At 40.0% G+C, this 20,498-nt stretch overlaps 1 protein-coding gene across 1 annotated transcript in view; it reads left to right on the forward strand.

Annotated features, from left to right (window-relative positions):
- Positions 1–20,263, forward strand: part of pdxdc1 (pyridoxal-dependent decarboxylase domain containing 1) — a 38,072-nt gene extending 17,809 nt beyond the window's left edge. Inside the window, exons 14-23 of the mRNA XM_038739227.1 lie at positions 3,914–3,974; positions 5,725–5,795; positions 9,092–9,197; positions 9,328–9,502; positions 11,089–11,207; positions 11,317–11,432; positions 12,126–12,218; positions 12,543–12,639; positions 13,024–13,122; positions 14,982–20,263. Coding sequence (XP_038595155.1) covers positions 3,914–3,974; positions 5,725–5,795; positions 9,092–9,197; positions 9,328–9,502; positions 11,089–11,207; positions 11,317–11,432; positions 12,126–12,218; positions 12,543–12,639; positions 13,024–13,122; positions 14,982–15,268 — 1,224 coding nt within the window. The 3' untranslated portion in view covers positions 15,269–20,263. The remainder of the gene's footprint in view (positions 1–3,913; positions 3,975–5,724; positions 5,796–9,091; positions 9,198–9,327; positions 9,503–11,088; positions 11,208–11,316; positions 11,433–12,125; positions 12,219–12,542; positions 12,640–13,023; positions 13,123–14,981) is intronic.
- The last annotated feature ends 235 nt before the right edge of the window (positions 20,264–20,498 follow it).

The raw sequence follows: 20,498 nt of genomic DNA on the forward strand, positions 1-20,498 counted from the left end.
TAGTCTTTTAAAAATAGGTAGTGCATAATATTTGTTTAGCATGAGTGCTACATTTAGGCCCCCAAAACCGCCTGGAGGATTTTTATCAGAACTTCCTGAATTTTTATCTACTCTGGTTTTAAATTATGACAGAATTGTTCTTTGTGGCGATTTTAATATTCATGTTGATGACCCCAACAATGTTAATGCAACTGACTTTTTAAATATGGCCACTTCTTTTAACTTCAAACAACATGTCAAAGGGCAAACACATAACCGTGGTCATACACTGGACTTGGTTTTTACCCTGGGTGTCAGCGTCTCCTCTGTGGAATTAGTGGACATGACCATATCTGACCACAGATGTATTGTTTTTAGCTGTGATTCGCCTGTTACTCATGCCGCCTCACCAAGCTCCGTGTGCTTCTTTAATGAACAAAGTGTTTCAAAGTTTTGCGCATTTTTTCAGAGCCAAAGCCAACACCTGTCTGATTCCAACACCAACAATCTGGTCGATCACTTCAATCATATCTGCTTGTCGTCACTAAATATTACTGCTCCTCTAAAGGTTAGGCCTACGTCTAAAGCTAGTAAGCAACCCTGGATAAATGACAGCATTCGCAGCCTAAAAAGGGAATGCAGGAAAGCAGAGCGCAGATGGAAAAAATCCAGTCTCCAAGTCCATTACCTCAGTCTGAAGGATTTATCAATTAAATACAATAACATGGTTAAGGATGCGAGAACACACTATTTTTCTGAACTCATTACTACACATAAACACAATCCCAGGTTTCTGTTTAAGACTGTGGATCAGCTGGTAAACCCAACCCCTCCTTGTGCCTCAGCTGGTTCAGTAATGATGACTGAATTGTTTTTATCTTATTTTACCAATAAGGTGGTGTCAGTCAGAGCCTCTATTACCCCCGTGGCCTCTTACTCAGAGGTTCCTCACCAGCAACAAGAGAGTTTTAACCAGTTTTATCCCATCGACTTGTCTGAGCTTTTAAAAACAGTATCACAAATGAGAGTGTTCTCCAGCCCACTTGATGTAATACCTACAAAGTTTTTACTGAAAGTAATAGATTCTGTTGGGCCCCATTTGATCTCTATTTTCAACAGCTCCCTATCTACTGGTTGTGTCCCTGATTATTTTAAAACGGCTTGCGTGAACCCACTTTTAAAGAAACCTGGTTTAGATCCCTCCCTCCCACATAATTGTAGACTAATTTCAAAACTACCTTTTATTGCAAAGATTCTAGAAAGAATTGTGTCCAAACAGCTGCTCACTGTACTGGAAAATAACAAAATATTTGATCGGGTTTCAGGAAGTACCACAGCACTGAGACTGCCCTGCTTAAAGTCACCAATGACCTTTTAATGTCTGCTGATGAAGGCATGTGCTCAGTCCTGGTACTCCTGGACCTTAGTGCTGCTTTTGACACCACTGATCATAACATCATGTTAGACAGACTGAGGCACTGGGTGGAGATCTCTGGTACTGCCCTAGTATTGTTTTCATCCTACCTGTCAAATAGGAAGTTTTGCATGTCTGTAAACAACTATGTCTCCTCGTTCTGTCCAGTTAAATATGGTGTGCCTCAGGGGTCGGTCTTAGGACCAATTTTGTTTTCCTTGTATCTGCTTCCTCTTGGACATATCCATAAACATGGCATTTCTTTTCATATTTATGCTGATGACACACAAATGTACTTGCGCGTCAGATCCACAGACCCTGGAATGCTGAGTTCACTTAACAACTGCCTTTGTGAAGTTAGAAATTCCTCCAGCTGAACTCAGACAAAACAGAAATCCTGGTCATTGGGTCCCAGCAGATGACAAATACTGCCATCTGCTGGTTCCCTAGTAAATCACATTAAGCCTGTGGCAAAGAACCTTGGTGTCTGGTTTGATAGTAATTTAAATTTCGAGCAGCACACCACAAAGCTTGTTCAATCATGTTTTTATCAACTTAGAAATATAGCAAAAATTCGGTCAATGTTAACTTTAAGGACACCGAGACCATTTTACACGCCTTCATCTCATCACGCCTGGATTATTGCAACAGCCTTTTCACCTGTTTAACCCAAAAATATATTGATCGACTCCAGACTGTCCAGAACTCAGCTGCCAGGCTTTTAACCAGAACAAAGAAATATGACCACATTACTCCTATTTTAGCTTCATTACACTGGCTCCCAGTATGTTTTAGAATTGACTTTAAAATTCTATTGATCACTTTTAAAGCTCTTCATGGCCTCTCGCCTTGTTATATTTCTGATCTTTTAGTCCCATACACACTGGCACGTACCTTGAGATCCTCGGGCAGAGGTCTGTTGTCTGTTCCAGAGTCTCGACTGAAAACTAAAGGGGACAGAGCGTTTGCTGTCAGGGCCCCGAGGCTCTGGAACAGCCTGCCCGAGGAAATCAGGTCAGCTGAGTCAGTGAACTCTTTTAAGTCCCTTCATAAAACATACATAGGACAGCCTTTCCCGATCTTATTTGACTTTATTTTATTCTATTTTACTTATTTTATATTTATCTTAAACGTGTATTTTAGTCTTTTCAATGTTTTCTTGCTTTTATCTTGTATTGTTTTTGTATTATTGTCTCTTGGGTATTATTGTCTTTACACTTGTTAAAGCACTTTGTAACTTGTTTTTGAAAAGTGCTCCACAAATAAAGATTATTATTATTATTATTATTATTATTATTATTATTATTACATTTAGAGGCATCTCATCTGGTTACCTTTTGTTTGCTCTTTTCCTGCTTAGCACAGCTTTGTCTGATTTGCTTCTTCCTGCTTGTTTGAACACATTTTGCTGGTTGTGTGTTTTAGCATGGGTCCCGTCTGAGTCTGTTGCTTTATCTAATGCTCCACCTGTGGTTATATAATTCTGATTCCAGTCATGAACTTATTCTCCACCCCCTCCACTGGCCTCTGCCCTCTGGTCTGGAGAGGAGAGAACCCTGGAGCGGGTGCAATGGGCCCACCAACAGTCTGCCTAAAACAGATACATTTCAACCCTTAAGGTCTCAGTACGCTTCAAACAAACTAGGTAGCACAATGTGTTGTATGTCCATGTCTAGTTTTTTAACCTGGCCATACTAAAAGGTGGGGCAACAGTCATTTATCATAGAGAGGGGCAGTGCTGACCTTCACATAAAAAGTGACAGAAATAGTTCTGGGAAGAATGAAAAAGAGAGCCTGAGAGAGAACACACCTGGCAAATCGTTGATTGTGTGCGATTCTGCCATTGAAAAGGGGGTTTCAGACATTGACAAGCACTTAGCGTAAAGTATATTGAGGCCTTGGGACCTGTCCTGGGAGCAGTTACTATTTGTCTGTTCTTATGGATGAAACATATTTCAGTTATTTTTCTGGTTTTCTAACTTGAGAACACAACACATGCTTGTGAATTATTCATGACCTTCACATCAACAGCCACAGAAACACTAGCCTTCATCTCAGCCCCACCTAGGCATGATGCTTGCCTTAACCTTTCACCTGGATGTCATCACTAACGGGCTTCACCATGGGTATTATTTCCTGTGTTAATGGTTCAGTAAATGAAGAAATGTAACTTCATGGAGATCAGTTGTTTGCTGAATTTGATTCTGGTTAAATGGAATAGCACAATTTGACACAAAACTAAGAAAATGCCAGGAGACGGCAACCCTGGGTGATACTCAGGGTTTCAGTGATAAGGGAGTAACAGGAACTGTATGTGACATGCAGTTATAGCTAATGCAAACATATATCTTATCTTAAATAAGTATGGACTCGGAACAAAATCTTAAATCCATGTTTACATTGCACCCTTTCAACTGATGACAATTGTTTTGCATGTCAAACAGCACATCACTTGTTAAGTAGGATCAGCATAATCCCTGAGTCTCAGATGGCTGATCTGTGTCTTTGTGTGTCCAACAGGTGGAGGATGAACACAGCTCTCCTGTGGTGCTGTTCAAGTTTTCCCAGGAAATGAGTTCTGGTAAGGGTCGCACTTAGCCTGGGTACCAGACAAATCTGCCGAGCTCAGGTTTCATTTGCTCTGGCAGATACGCCTGGCCCCCCTCCCAATCAGATAGACTTCCACCCATCCTTAATCCGATTGGGCTGATTACAACCATTTATGATATGGGCGGGTTTTAAACAATGACTGATGGAGGTGCATCACCATTCCAGATTTGAAAAGTCACATGTCACATGTTTCTGCAGGTCCATTCAGCACAACACACCAGGCTCAAATATGAATCAAGATTCTGTTAACTGCATTGCCCATTTCCTGCCTCAAACTTTTTCGTCTTTTTCGTTCATCACGCTGGGGTCCACCCATCAAAAGAATCAAAACAGCTTTTCAGATAGATTTATCCAAGTTGTGAATCCTGTCATGTGAAGTCCATCGCTCTCTGTCTGCCACAGTTCTCTCATCCTGCATCATGTTGTTGTTGTCGTGAGGTTGCGGCCTTCAAAATAAAAGTGCATAAGACGTCTGTCGGAGCTAGATTAAATGAATGAATGTATTTGATATTATTTGATCATTTTTACATAAGTATTATTCTGTTTGAAATAAATAAACTGTTTCATAGTAGTTTTAGTTTTGTGCAAAAAGAATTAAAGGCCTGTCTCATATGAAGGCAGGGTCAATTCAGTGATTTAGTTTTACAGTATTATATATAGACTGCGCTGTTAAAGTCTAATACCATTAGTTTTTGAGGTGAAATAAGATCTGGACACTGAATTTTGGAATTCGGTCCCTGCGAACATGCAAATTTGATACAGTGGCGAGTGACGCAACTTCAGTTCCCCAGCTCCGGTTGAGGACTTAATTCGAAGGAATTCCTCACACAAAACGATGCATAGCCTGAGCCTGGGATCTCAGTTAGCTGAAGCACACAGGAACAGCAGGCAGCGGAGCTTTGGGTTTGTGTAGCAAAATAATATTTAACTGTAGGTGTAAATAGCATAATTTCAATTCAGTTTTATTTGTACAGTCAGTCTCTTAGACTTAGATTTCTTTCATCTATATCATTCCTCCATTAATTTATCAATTGAAAATATGTATATATTATGTATATGTATACATGTATATGTATAAATATGATAAAAATGTATCTTTGCTTATTTTTATCTTCTTGTGGTTCCCAGTACTGCATCCTCTCCCAATAGGTGTGCTGTCAATATTAGGGCTATAACCAATGTAATTTTTGTACATTCAAAGCTTCTATTGTATATTATATCATTGCATATTGTATGACATCATCACCCTTGAAAAACAGAAAAAATCCTCAAACAAAATTCTCAATTTGAATAAAGTGATTTATCGAGTTAAAGGAATGAGTCTTTTGTTAAGTACAGGCGTAAGAGAGAGCAATAAGCTGATTGGAGAAATTAACACGGCCCCGTCTCCAAACTCCTCCGCGCACCCCTGGGGGAAGGAGCCACATTGCCAGATTTTGTGTGAATGCTGCTAAAGCGCTTCATCCTGTCTTCTGTCGGTAGCTCAGCCCCGCCCAGTCAGACAGGCCTGCAGAGACTGAGACAGAAATGTTACCTGATTGCTATGACCTGCAGAATTGTCTATTCAGACATGCAAAATTTTTAAAAAAGCTGCGCATCATTCAAATGTTGATTTCGATGAAGCTTCAAACCATTCGGTAGAGCCATAGTCACTATACACAAAAAATAATAAATACAAGTTTATTGTTGAATTCTTATGTTTCCCTTTTTCCTGTTGTTAGCATCTAGTCGGGGTTCTGTGGAAGGATACTGTACCGGGGAGAAAGAGGGGCTCGATGCTTTCAACAGATGGGTGAGTGTTTTCCCTACTGTACTACTTTTTATGTGCCTGTGCTAGTTAAAGCTGCAACAATGAACATTTTTCACATGGATGAAATGACTAGGTTTAATGGGAAAGGAGTCGCTTGAAGTGATGAAGCCAGATTATTATCACCAACTCTGCAGTTCCTCTCAGCTCTACGGAGCTTTTTAGCCTCTTGTAGCTCATTGTTTTGGTCTTACAGCCTGTAAACTCTGATCTCATCTGTCTCATTTCCAACTTGTGAATGGATGATTATGTCCACACGTTCCAATGAGAGAGACAAGTCTTATGTTAGGCCTGGAACAGCTCACAGTGTTGTCCAACAATGGTAAACATTCTAACATTAGCTAGCATGCTACTGTTCACAAATATCAAAGGGGCTATATGTAATTTTTTTAATAAAGTGAATCACTTTTTTATTGGCTGTCTGTGAAGGGGTTGTATCATCACATTTCTGTTAACCAGTAACCAGCATGGATGAGTTCAAACACAAGCTGTCAAGTTTCTCTCTCCTGTAGTCTGAGCCTGGCTTAAGAGACCAACTGGTGAACATAATGGAGCATTTAGCAACTAAAGAGCCAGATAATTTTCTCAGGAGATGGTGGAGAGCAACAGGGGAGCTAAAAGAGAGGAAATATAGGACTGTATTCATCAGGAGAACACAAACACGACTCTGTTTGTGTAAATAGGCAACTGTTGTTTTTACAGCTCGTCCTACTGTCCCAACTTCAAGAAAGTTCACCAATGAGTTGATTTAGCTTCAAATATGTACTAACTGCTATAACACCCAGAGTCACAATCTGTGGGTCAAATACACTGATTTATATCAATTTATACAGTTATATTTATAACTGTCAGTCAAACAGTGTCAGCATCAACAGGATGAAATAACAATTTATGCCATATGTAATTCAGTTTATTTAATTTATATAGTGTAGTGTACTATATAGTGATTGCACTTCATAAAGAGCAGATCTAGACTTTACTTTTTGTAGTATTATTACAGAGACCCAAAAATAATGTTATGATCATTTCCATTTCTCTCTGGATATGTAATTGATTATGTGTTTATATACTGTATGTCTAGGGGGGCTCCAAACAGTTTCAGGGGAAGCTCAGTGAATGGAAGTGAAACAATATTACATTAGTTATCAACAGGAGATGTCATAGAATAGCCTACATGTGTGAGAGTTCAGAGATACAGTAGTTTTCCCAGTTTGTATGATCTCATAGGCATCCAGGAATTTAGCGAAACTTAGTAAGTAAACTAAAGATGTGGTGGGGAGGGGATGCCGATTCCCAAGCTTTGTCTGAGCGGAGGCCCACAGTCTCAGACTTTAAAACCCCTGCTGTATGTCAAAATGACTTGTAGTTATTTGTGTTATCTAAAGGCTGTCTGGCTTTAAAAATCTGTTAAATGTTTTATGTTGTCTAATACAAAACTGATGCACATAGGGTATTCATGTTCTAAAATATGTCTTTACAGTCCCCTCTAAGAGTATTGCAACAGTAAGGCAAATTCCTTTGTTTCTGTTGTTCACTGAAGACATTTGGGTTTAAGATCAAAAGATGAGACAGGAGTTCAGAATTTCAGCTTTCAGTTCTTGGTATTCACATCTAGGTGTGTTAAACAACTCAGGACATACCTCCCTTTGTTTGAACCCACCCATTTTTCAAGTGAGCAAAACTATTGGAACATGTGACTGCCAGATGTTTCTTGTTGCCCAGGTGTTGCCTTTTAGGTTGATTGTCCAAACATTAAATAGCTCTGCATGACTAGTCTAAGTTTTCATCCTTGGTTCAAACCTACAAAGACTGCATTTCCTGTTAAAGAGGATAAACCAACATGAAGACCAGAGAGCTGTCTGTGGGAGAAAAGCAAGCCACTGTCAAGCTGAGAAAAGAAGGAAAATCGAGCAGAGCCATTGGACAAACATTGGGCATAGCAAGCACAACAATTTGGAATGTCCTGAAAAAGAAAGAAACTACTGGTGTACTGAGCAACAGACGTCCAACAGGTCGGCCAAGGAAAACAACAGTAGTTGATGACAGAAATATGGTGAGAGCTGTGAAGAAAACCCCCAAAACATCAGTAAGTGACATCAGCAACGACCTCCACAGTGCAGGGTGAAGGTATCACAATCCACTGTTGGAAGAAGACTCAGAGAGCAGAAATATAGAGGCCACACCACAAGATGCAAACCACTCATCAGCAGCAAGAATCAGAAGGCCAGATTGAAATTTGCAAAGAAGTACAGAGATGAGCCGCAAAAGTTCTGGAACACAATCTGATGGACTGATGAGACCAAGATTAATCTCTAGCAAAGTGATGGAAAGGCCAAAGTGTGGAGAAAGAAAGGAATTGCTTATGATCCGAAGCATCCAAGCTCATCTGTGAAGCATGGTGGAGGTGATGTCATGGCTTGGGCGTGCATGGCTGCTTTTGGAACAGGCTCATTAATATTGATGGAACTGATGATGGTAGCAGCAGAATTCAGAAGTGGACAGAAACATTTGGTCTGCCAATTTACGGAGAAATGCATTGAAACTAATGGGGAGGAAGTTTATCATGCAGCAGGACAATGAGCCAAAGCACACTGCCAACAAAACAAAGGACTGTGGAAGGTTTTAGACTGGCCAAGTCAATCACCTGACCTTAACCCAATAGAGCAGCATTTCACCTCCTGAAGAGGAGACTGAAGGGAGAAACACCCCGAAACAAACAAGAACTGAAAGAAGCTGCAGTAAAATCCTGGAATAGCATCACAAATGAAGAATGCAACAGTTTGGTGATGTCGATGGGTCGCAGGCTTGAGGCAGTTATTGCAAGAGAGGGTTATGCCACCAAATATTAAATGTTATTTACTTTAAGATTATTTATTCCATTACTTTTGCTCACCTAAGAATTCTGTGATCTAATACAAACGGTGACATGTCCTGAGTTGTTTAACACATCTAGATGTGAATACCAGTAAATAAAAGCTGAAATTCTGAACTCTTGTCTCATACTCATCTTTTGATCTTAAACCCAAATATCTTCAGTGAACAACAAAAACAAAGGAATTCGTTACCGTTCCAATACCTTTGGAGGGGACTGTAAATTCCAGTCAGAAATAGCATGCATACTGTACATGAGCTGATTTAGAATACTACCATGGAAACTAAATACAGTACACCTTTAAGCTCTCACTCTTCTACTGTATTGTGTGCTATAAGCCTAAAGAGTGAGAACTGAATCTCTTTCCACAAAACAAAACATTTTTGTTTTAAATTTTTCCTGGGTGTAGCTGGGTGAACAGCTGGTCCAGCTGGTTCCCAACAGTGGGATAGATGTGGTGGAGCTTGAAGACGAGGGTATATGTGTTCGCTTCAGTCCCCTCCTGACTGCTGCAGGTAACATGAACACACACACAGAAACACAAACACCACATCCTGCTTGATACGTTTAATATACATTAAATACTGCCAGGAAACAGTCATGACTCTCTTCCTCCCTCCCTCCCTCTTCCTCCCTACCGTCAAGTTCTGGGGACCCAGCAGGAGCACGTTGAGGACCTGGTGGAAAAGCTGTCAGACCTGGTGCCTGTGATGAGCTCCACATTGTGCCTCAGACAGGGCTTCAGAGAGGAAACCCACCGACACTCACCCTCGCTCACTTACATAGAGGAGCCCAGCTGGCCCGGCCTGGGTGCTGTCCGGTGAGAATGGATAGGCTTTAAAGTAGCTGCTGTTGTATGGAGGGGCTGGACTGGACTACTATTAATTGTATTTGGTTACAGGTTCTTTAAAGAGATCATATTATGCTTTTTATTGAGTTATATTCCCACAGACAGAAAACATTGCTCCGAACCTCCAGAAAACAGCTGGTTTGTAGTCCATCCTTTTCCTTTTGTTCTCTGTGACGTCACAGCAAAATGCGCGTCATAATGCTCGCCTGGCGGCTAGTCTGAACGCCCTCAAAAACACAGGTTGAAAAACACACTGAGCTTCCAAACACTAGCTACCCTCCAGCAGTCAGTGGACATAAAGTTGCTCCTGTGATGTAGAGACAGAGCTCAGTTAAAACTTTAAGGATGAAAGATACTTTTGTTACAGATGAATAACTCACCACTCTGAAACTCTTGCTCCAGTCCATGTTAATAAGCTGGTCGGTACAGCTGTACAGCTGTGTGTGTACAGCTGTGTTTACCGGCTTCTCACAATTGGCTACTCCCAACAAAGATCCTATATAGGCAAGATGTATCACTCCATAGCTAAAACGAAGCGTTCAACACAGGGTGAAAAGAGGAGCTGCAGCAATGTGCAGTATGACAAAAATATGGTGGTTTTTTGAAAATGAAACCATGTAAACCTGTTCTGGTACCCCTAAATAGGATTTTGAACCTGAAAATGAGCATAATACCACCTCTTTAATATTCTCAGTGCAGCAACCACAATATGCTGCTTTACGTTGAACAAGTTGCCTCGCTTGAGAAAACTCTTAAGAGCCACAGAAAGAGTGACATGTCCACGTTACTTCTCTGTAAAAGCCATGACGGCAAATTAAAATGAGTAAATCTCAAATGGAATGTACTTGGATAGCACCTTTTTTTAGTCTTCCAACCACTCAAAGCTCACATGTCACATTCACCCTCTCACACACATTCATACACTGATGGCAGAGGCTGCCATGCAATGTGCCAGCTGCTCATCAGAAACCGAAAGTAATCATTCACACACCGATGGCACAGTTAATTGGAGGTATTTGGGATTCAGTATCTTGCCCAAAGATACTTCGACATGCAGACTGGAAAAGCCGGGGATCACAACGCTCTTAAGCCACGCCCCCTAAGTGGATTCACTGTGAGACTGTGAGTAAGCCCTCCTCGCTCTCTCAATGTTCATTAAGGCTTCAACAGCAGAATACATTCTGTCACTGATGCAGCCTGAGAGAGAACTGAGAACACTCTTCCAGTCTTCCTTCTTATCGTAACTCACCACTGTTCTCCAGCAGTGACACCTCTCCCTCTGTGCACCAGAAGCCAAATATCCTGCGTGCGTTATGGATCATTCTGTAGCAGTCCTGTTGTGTCTGCATGAAGACTTGATGAACATTTATGGAGCAGACATCTCTGTCTGAATGACAAAAAGTCATCACTTTAATAAACAGAGGAACCCAGAAGTGTTCCTAATTAAATTTATACTTGCCATCCTTTTTAACAATGTTGGGATTTGTCGTGAACATTTTTTCATGGTGCTCAGTAGGATTCAGACATGGGTCTGTGACAGATATGTTGATGTTCAGGTACGAGCCTCAGGCTGAAGGAGTGGATGAGAGCAGGAGGAAGCAGGAGCTGGAGAAAATCAACACCGAGCTGCTGAAAAAACTTCAAGACCTCGACACTGACATCATCTTCTCAACCGGTTAGTGCTTCTTCACATCTTAGAGGCCCGTGAAAATTGTAACACAGTATTCATCTTACGACATGTTTTTGTTGTTTCTCTCTCCTTTTCCATCTCCTCCGCTCCCCAGGCCGTGAGTTTGAGGGGGACTGTATCTTTGTCGGTATGGTCACTGACGACATTGATGTTTCAGAGCTGGTGGATACAATAGCTGCTCTCGGGAGGGACATAGAGGAGAGCGGAAGGGTAACTAGCTATATTCATTTTATAGGATCCTCAAAGGTTGTTACAGTCAGAAAAATCAAAGACTAAATGAACAGTTTCTCACCTCAGCTCCTAACATATTAGGACTCCTCTGGAGGGTTCCTATAGAGATAGCAGAGATAGATCGGAGTCATTTCCTGAGTTAAGGAAGTTGATGAAATGCTCTAATTGCAAATATGTGCCATTTTGAGAATGTGTGGCCAGTTAGGACCTATTTCCTACTCTGAGACTCCCACCAGTCTCTTCATACACACACCCTGATCGATCAGACTAAAAGGCTTATCTTAACATGACACCATGATAATTCCAGCAGAGTTACAAAGGAGTTTGAAAGCAGGAAATATCAAAGGCTTCTAATGTTAAATGTCAGATTTTCGTGTTAACTGTCTCAGAAATGAATGATGGAGGGTTGTGTTCAAGATAACCGCACAGGAAGAAATCCATCACAACGACCTAGAAAGTATTCATGATCATAGATATCGTAGAGAAAATACCTCTTTTAAGTTGTGTCCCAGGTTGTTTAAGTGGAATGAGCATTCAGCTTTGGTTGGTATGCAATTATTTTTGATATAGAAAATGTATATGAGGATCTCCTGTTCATTGTAACACACAGTATGCCTACTGTGTTGTCATGGATATTACATTTCTGAATTGTAGTGCTTCTCTCTTGTGTAGCTGTTGGAGAACATGACGGAGGTGGTGAGGAAAGGCATCCTGGAGGCAGAGCTGCAGCTGCAAAAGGCCAATGAGGAGAAACTCATGGAAGAGGTGTGCATGTGGATTTGCTGCTATTGTGTTTTATTATACATTTTGAATTTTATACTTTGAAAACGACGAAGCTCATCTTCACTACTTAAATGAGTCAGAGGTTGGGGTTAGGATTTGGGATTTAGAATTAGAGGAGGGGTCGAGTTAGGTTTAAGTAAGGGGTCAGAGAACAGATTATCCCCAGTATAGTTAGACTAACATGATTTTTGCTCCCTCGCTTCATTGGTTGTTAATGTTCTTGTGGGGTTGTGTAAAGGTCTACATGTGAGTATTCAAATCCAATCCATTAAAATGTTTGACCTCCTGTGTCTCTGTGTGGTATAGGGGATGATTAGGCAGATTCCTCTGGTTGGCTCTGTGTTAAACTGGTTCTCTCCAGTTCAAAGCTCCATAAAGGGCAGGACCTTCAACCTGGCTGCAGGTACTGTGTGTCACTGTGAGACTGTAGTCTCCCGGGACAGTTGTAGATAACACACAGCAACTTTAACATTTGAACAGTGTCACATGAATATGATTGTAGTTTTTTCAAACTTCATCCAACAGCTTTGTCATTGTCGTTTTTGGAAATGTTCCAAGAATGAGTGGACAGTTGTAAAGATCTCATGTTCAAATATGTCTAAAATATGCATATGAATTGAAAGACACCACTTTTAAAACATACTGAATGTACTGTCAGACAGGACTGGGACCAGAGCACTGTGTGTATTATGCTGATTAGCTGTTAGAAAAGTATCAGGGTATGTACCTGTATGTGTGTCAATATTTGTGTAACATACATATGCATGGTGATGGTGTGTGTCCATAGGTTCACTAGACTCCACTGAGGTGACATACTCCACCAAGGCCCAGACAGGCAGGCCGTCCCTGCAAGACACTCCAACCTCTGCATCAAAGAGACTGCCAGGTAGGATTGTCTCTGTCTGTCACAGACTCCTGACGACAATAATAATAATAATAATAATAATAATAATAATAGCAGACCATGGACTTACCTGTACTCTAATAGCTCACATGGTAAATTCCACAGCATTAATCCCATCAGTGCAACAACAGTTTTGCTTACCACTCTGATGCTCTCGCTTCCTGTCTTTTTTTAATTAACTCACAAGATACAAACAGAAAAATGAGATAGATACATCGTTCTGATAATGAATACACCATTCTAACCCATATGCTAATGCACCCCTCAAACAATATCAGTCATAAACATTATTACTATCCTTCAATTTTCACTGTACTTTGATAGAAATAAGTCAGAAATAAGAATTATAGATTTTAAGATTTTTTAAAAAATGGTGGTCTTTGTTTTTTTTTTTTCAGTGACAGTAAAAATGTTTTTCTTTTATTTTGCAGTCTGAAAGCTACCCTTTCCAACTTAATTTCTATTGCTTCAGTGATCCCGTTGGTATATTTAAAGCCACCCAGTTATTCATTCTTTGTGAGCATACATAAGGGGCAGCTGTGGCTCATGAGGTAGAGCGGGTTGCCCGTCAGCGGTTCAATCGGCTCCTCCAGGCTGCATGTGGAATTGTCCTTGGGCCAGATACTGAACCCCGAATTGCCCCTGGTGGCTGTTCCGCCAGTGTATGAATGTGTGTGACTGGTGAATGCAGATGTAGTGTAAAAGCGCTTTGAGTGGTCGAAAAGACTAGAAAGGTGCTATACAAATACAGAGCAAGAGAAAGATACTTTTACTGTTTGCAAAGTTGAAGCTAAGGTTTTACAGACTAAATCTGTTAGTGTTTCACAGTAGCTTAACAATGATAAAAAAGAACTGCAAAGCCTGCTCACACCAGACAGTGGCACAGAGGAACATGAGCGTTGTGACTACTCGCAGGACTATCTGGTAATCTGTAGCTGGTAAGCTAATGGCTAACATACTAGCCAGTCAGGACCATGCTGGTGCTAATGAGTTGTGATAGCTCTCTGAGCTTCTTTTTATCTTCTCTGTGCTGAGTTATTTACTCCCTTCTGACATTTACTGAAATGAATGAATTCATTCGGTAAAGAGTGATGAAAGTGGGAAGAAAGCTCTTTTTAACTGTCAAGAAGCAGGCAAGGTACGCGTCAGTTAATAAGCTCTTCAGTGCAGTCGCTAACAGGACAATAAATCCACACACTGTAATTGTACGTGGACTCCTATCTCAAAGCTGTCTGCAGACCATTCCTCCTCTGGTCTGGACAGTTATATCAGTGAATGGTCCAACACAGCTAATGAGCTACAGTATTTTTTTCCCAAGTCTATATTTATGTTTTCTATATTATGTCTTGTGTACTGTTAAGCACCAATATATACCAAGGCAAATTCCTTGTATGTGAAAATGTACCTGGCATTAAACCCGATTCTGATTCTATTGGTCAGTGAAAAGTGATCACAGATGTACTCTACTCCTCTGACTGAATGCAGCGATTGTTGCAATTCCATTGGAATTCAGTGTGTTTGCCCTGACATGTTGATATTGTCATGGCAAAATGTAAAGTGATGTGACCAGGCCTTTAGTGTCAAAGTCAGATTTTCATCATGTCATGCATTGATCGCATCTGAAGTTAGCACCTGCTTCCAGCTAATGTGTTCCGTGGTGTTTGTGGCAGGATAACATCACCTCCAACTTTGACACAGGTGCTGTGGACACCGCATGTTTTAATATGCACCTAAAGATTCTCAAAATGTAGAACCACTGGCCTTCCTGTTACCAGTGACACTCTGGGTATCTGTTTGAAATGACATCACACTCACCTTGGGAACTTTCTGCCTCCTGACAGGTCAGAGGTTATTCCGCCGCTCAGCTGCAGGCTCCGACTCCTTTAGTGAGTCCAGCTCCATTGGACAAGCTGAGGAGACAACCGGGGAAGGGAATACCAGTCTGAATAGTAGCATCCATCCACCCACCTTTCCACCTGACCCTGAGGAGGACTCACACACTGCAAGTGATGTCACACCAAAGAACATCCAGGAGGCTTCTGCACAAGGACACACACAAGTGGAGGCTGACGTGGCCTCAGAGGAGAGGCAGCCTGAAGGCCAGGAGGTGGAGCAGAGTGGAAGATAGGATGACTCCTTCTGCACGCGTCCTCCAACTGTACTCTAAAGGGTAACAGGCTAACAGATGGTAAAAAGAAGGGTGTTCTTACATTTTGAATCTAACTCTTCCTGTTTTGAAGGGAAAACAGATGGAGCTGTTCTGTTTCAGGACAGCAAGGATGTCACAGTTATTGGGAAAATCCGCCCCTGCTTAATCTTTTGCTGTGATGCTTAGTTTAGGGCATTCTGGTTATTTAGGGATATAGTGTTCTAATATGATATTTTTACTCTGCTTGTTGCTGCAGCATTCTGAGAAATGTGTTTTCACACAATTGTTCAAAGGCCTCCTAACCACTCCCAGAATTAGGCAAGAAAGTGTTGCTTTCATTCCAAAGTGTGTTGGCATACATAACACTGTATTATTATACATGTTAGTGAAATGAGCAGTTATGGGCAATGAAATATACGTGCCTCCTCTGTTGTCAGACTGCTTTGTAGCTGCACTATAAATTATCTTGACAGATCATGTCACCTCTGATTAGGCATGTATTCACAGGGAGAACAAGAATGCACTAAACAGCAGAGAGAAGTGTGGCGGATTTTTCCTTTATTGGTAGAAAGTTTTTTTTTTATCTGTTGATGACTTTGGGGTGTCATGTTGGATTCCAGAGCAGAGGAGCGCCATATTGCACACAGTCTCTTTAGCTTTAAAGAGAAATATGATTGGTTGTGGACCAGAGTCTCCATTTGATACTCCGTTCTCTTTAACACTCAACTGGAACTAAAGCAGCTCAATATTGAAACGGTGAGTGTCACTGCAATTAAAATGTTTAGATTCAACACTGTAAATAGTCTGCATAGATTATATATATCTGACCCACCCAATTATTCAATATAATTATTTATAATAAAATAAATCATAATCAAAATAAACAAAGCATCATAATAAAAAATGCCTGCTGATAATAGCAGTCACCTGCTGACGAGCTTTAAACACTCCATTCATGTGGGCACTGCCCAACAATCACTGCTGGAGAAAAATAAAGATTTTGAGAAAAAAAACACAATGTTATGAGAAAAAAAGAGTTGTGATTTCATTAGTAAAAGTCACAAAAATAGTTTAATTAATTTAAAGTTAGGTCATAAAAGAATGAAGTTGTAATTTTACATGATACAAAAGTGTAGAAAAAGTCATATTACAAGATGAAAAAAGTATATAAGGTGTTTAAGAGTCTGGGTTGTTATATTTAGAGACATGCACACATTCTTGATTATACACATAAACAAAAAAAACATTCTTCCAGTTGAATACAGCTCCGGCGTGTGTGTTCCACTGTGACACAGAGTCCTGTCAGACTGAGCTCAGCAAGATACCAGAGGATTCACTCATATGCGTAGCTGCTATCATTTAATGTCAGTGCAAGGTGCTTACTGATGAAACTTAAAAGCTTGAGATCCTTCACTCATAACTCATAAATATCCCATAATTTTACACATGTATTCTCCAAAAGTTACAAATCTCTCTCGTTAAATTAAGACTTTGTTCCCATAATATCATGACCTATTCTGTTTCATTGTTATCACTTTTTTTCTTGAAATTAGAAATTTTCTTGAAACAGTGGTTCCAAATATTGTGACTTCTTTCTCAAAATCTCAAAGTTCTGTTATATCAGTGGCCCTGCTACTCCATTGTACAGTATAAAGTGTAGCCACAGCTCCGGGAATCAGATTCCCTCTTTAATTGCACATGCCGCTGGGGTCAGAGCAGCAGAGTAGCCTGAGCAGAACGTGGCCTTCTGTCGCAGAGCAGCGTTGGTATAGCTTCAGGGGGATTTACTGTATTTGGAATTATTCTTTTCTTTGCCAAAAACATCCTGCCAGACCTGGGTCAAAGTACTTCCTAACCCTTTAAACACTATCCAGGTGCCATATTAGTGGGTCAAATGGATGCTTCTTTCTTTGTTTGTTTTGTTTTGGTTTTTGTTTGCTTATTTGTTCTTTTGTTTGTTTGTCTTTCTTGTTTGATGAACGTCCCATCTTCTGCTCTTTGGTAGGAACGATCACAGATTGCACAGACTGATGATCGTGAACGTGTGTGCATTTTATTTCTGTTTCTTTAAACAAATTGCTCAGAGCAGCTTTTAAGAACAGTTCATCATGGTTTGAGCTGTTCCAGTCTGGTTTAGATATCTGTAGATTATTTTCCAGTGTGTGTGCGCCACACCGGGACAATGTCACACAATTTGTTCCATGGGTGGCTTTGGCCGTCCTTAATGAAAGTCAGTGGATCGGGAGAGAAATGTGGTGAAATCTGTGGTCGTCAGTCCAAAGTGAGGTCTTAGATCCCACTAACAACTGATTTAGAACTTTGGAGACCAACTTCACAATTGTACAGAGTCAGAAATTGAGCATCGAATTCTCACAATGTGACTGCTGTCATGACCCACATGTACAAATCAGCCAATCAGAACACAACATAAAATGACATAAAACATTGTAGCTGCCCTCAACATGCCATCAAAAATGATATCCCACAGTCTGACACAGATTGTGACCAAGGACAACATGGGAACAGCAGGAAGTTGAAGTGTTTCATGATTTATGAATGCACACTTATTATGAATGTGAACCCGTCCCACCTGTGATGGGAACTTCTTTGAACATGCAAACATCTGTCAGCTGATATTTAGCATTTTGATGCAACTTTACACACTTTACAGTGAGGGATTATCATTGTTTTATAAGCCTTTTGCAGTTGAATGGGAATGAATGAGCCTCAGAGGGTTAGGCAGAATGGTTTAGAATTTGCTCACATGGAAGTGCCTGAATATAACAACGTAACACGAATTCAACAGAAGGTCTCTTAAGATTGAAAGCCCAAAACACACATTTGGCTGGAGTTGTCCTTTTGTACTCTGAGCCAGGTAATGGTGAAACATCTACTGTAAAGAGTTGTAAAATGTGGATTAAAAACGGTGGTCTGATAAGGGATTAACACAGTGAGAATGAAGATTCTAAAATAATCTCTTTCGGTTTTATTGCACTTGTTCTGTAGATAATGTCTTAACTACTGTTTATTTAATTTCTTAAATATATAAATGAAGCTAAATCTTCTTAATGATTATTTCTGTTATGTGATTATAATGCAAAGCTAAATGAGTAACTTTACATGTTTGATGAAGAACTTTTGATTTGATATAATGAGATATCCTGGGCCGTCCTGCCTCTGTCACTGTCTGAATGATTGATTGTATTTAATAGGCAGAATCTTTTCTCTGGAATGTTTTCTACCATTAGTTTACAGTACAGAAACACTTTGACATATTTTGTCTAAATTCTTTCTCAACAGATTAAATTCCAGGTTTTCTAGCCTTGATGTCAGGCCACAGCTTTCTGTGTTTAGTTATAATCCTAAATCCTATGATCTTTAGTCTTCCTCTGTACTGTTGGGAGTAGGCCATTCAATGCAACAGGCATGTTTGTGGTTCAGTTAGTCAGTATACATTATTAAAAACATGTGTAATTGTACCCCACATGTCTGAAAACAGAGCAATAAATGAAACCAACAAGAAAACAAAAACAGTGTCAGGCATTAATAACAAAAAGCACATTTACGGACAAAATGGAAAATCAAGTGTGTATAAATAAACAGAATTTTACAAGTGAAGGTAAAGTGGTTTTACTATAGTCATAAAACTAAAAGAGGCCGCAGTTGTAAAATAAAACCGCAATGCTGGACTTAAAGTAAATTTACATATGTCAGAAACCTGCTTTCAGAATTCCTGAACAAAAGAAGATTAAAAAAAAGGAGTCAAACTGATAAATTAAAATGACTGAAAAATAATACTGATGATAACCAGAGTTGTGGATTTGAGGCAGACTTCAGTGTTGTACCTCATGACTTTGTTTGGATTTCTTTCCGCTCCAGAGTTGCAACAGAGTTGGCTGTTTACTTTCCTGGCAACAGATATACTGCGAACTGCACCAGCAGGAGGGACAATCAGCTCAGAATTAACAAGTGATAGTACTTACAGTAGTTACAGGAATAACACACCAAGACACAAGTGATCAGTTTGCTTTGAAATATCTCCATGTTCATTTGACAGTAATTCATTCTTAGGAAGTTTTAGTTAATATGTAGGTAAATTTATCTTACTAACTGAAAATTTGAAATTGGCAATGACTTGTTGATGGACTTGAAGCCCAAGGGACTTGTGACTTGCAAAACTGTGACTTGCCCATTTAAATTCTGCACTGGTAGTAATAATTTAATTTTCAGATACGCTACCGACACCGCAGCCTAATTGAAAATCCTACTGTTGTGAAGCCCCGAGGTGTTACTTCAACTAATTTTTGGGTCTGGAGTTAGAGGTCTGTGTGTGTGTGTTTTTTTTAATGGACTAGATTACATTGTAAGGCGTTGCTGTTGTTTGTCCACATCTTTTCCGGGTAGTAAGTCTTGTATTGCATTACACTGTAATAGTGATGAGTAACTAACCATGATCATATAATAAATTGTTATAACAATTAATAATAACATCATTCTTCATATACTGCCAACAAGAGTTGGCTAGTTGTGTCTTTTGGATTTGAAGTTTATATCTCCCCCTGTGAATGGGCCACTTCCTCTGGTTGAACTGGTATTTAAAGGTTGGACTGCTTTAATGCCAGAAGGCATATTCAAAACCACAAAATATTCTGAGATTCTTGTTGTTATATATACAAGTATTAATTTCAACAGACATGATTATCCCAGAGGAGCATTATAGACAAATGTGTCTTATTTGTGTTGGACTGAGAGCAATAAACCAATAAACTGTGGATTTATTTAATTTCCTCAGTGGAAGTAGTTGACATTACTTGTTACAAAACTGTGATACACCTCTTGTGCCCAAAGCTGGTGGAAATGCATTAATGGCTAACATGAAAATGAATGGAAAGGGAATGACTTTTGATAATTAACAGTAATTGAGATTGATGTGTTGCAAAACCAAACGTTTTTATTAAATCATGGATTCAGGAAGCTGCTGTTGTTTTGCCATCATTTTCCTTATTAGTTTGAAACAGGGCAAATGTTTTCAATTATTGTTGTTACAGTTAGTGAAAAAAACTTTCTCAACAAATGCCCATGAGGAATTTTGCAAATCCCCAAATATGTAGGAAGCTTAATTTTGGGATAGGCAACGCTAGAGAACCAGCAAGTATCCAACTGCAAAATCCCACCTCCTCCCGTAAGGCATCCCCCCAAAACAGATGCG

This window comes from Micropterus salmoides, unplaced genomic scaffold (genome assembly GCF_014851395.1).
Source record: "Micropterus salmoides isolate LMB-PRFRI ecotype aquatic unplaced genomic scaffold, ASM1485139v1 Ms_hic_scaffold_10, whole genome shotgun sequence".
Taxonomy (NCBI): domain Eukaryota; kingdom Metazoa; phylum Chordata; class Actinopteri; order Centrarchiformes; family Centrarchidae; genus Micropterus; species Micropterus salmoides.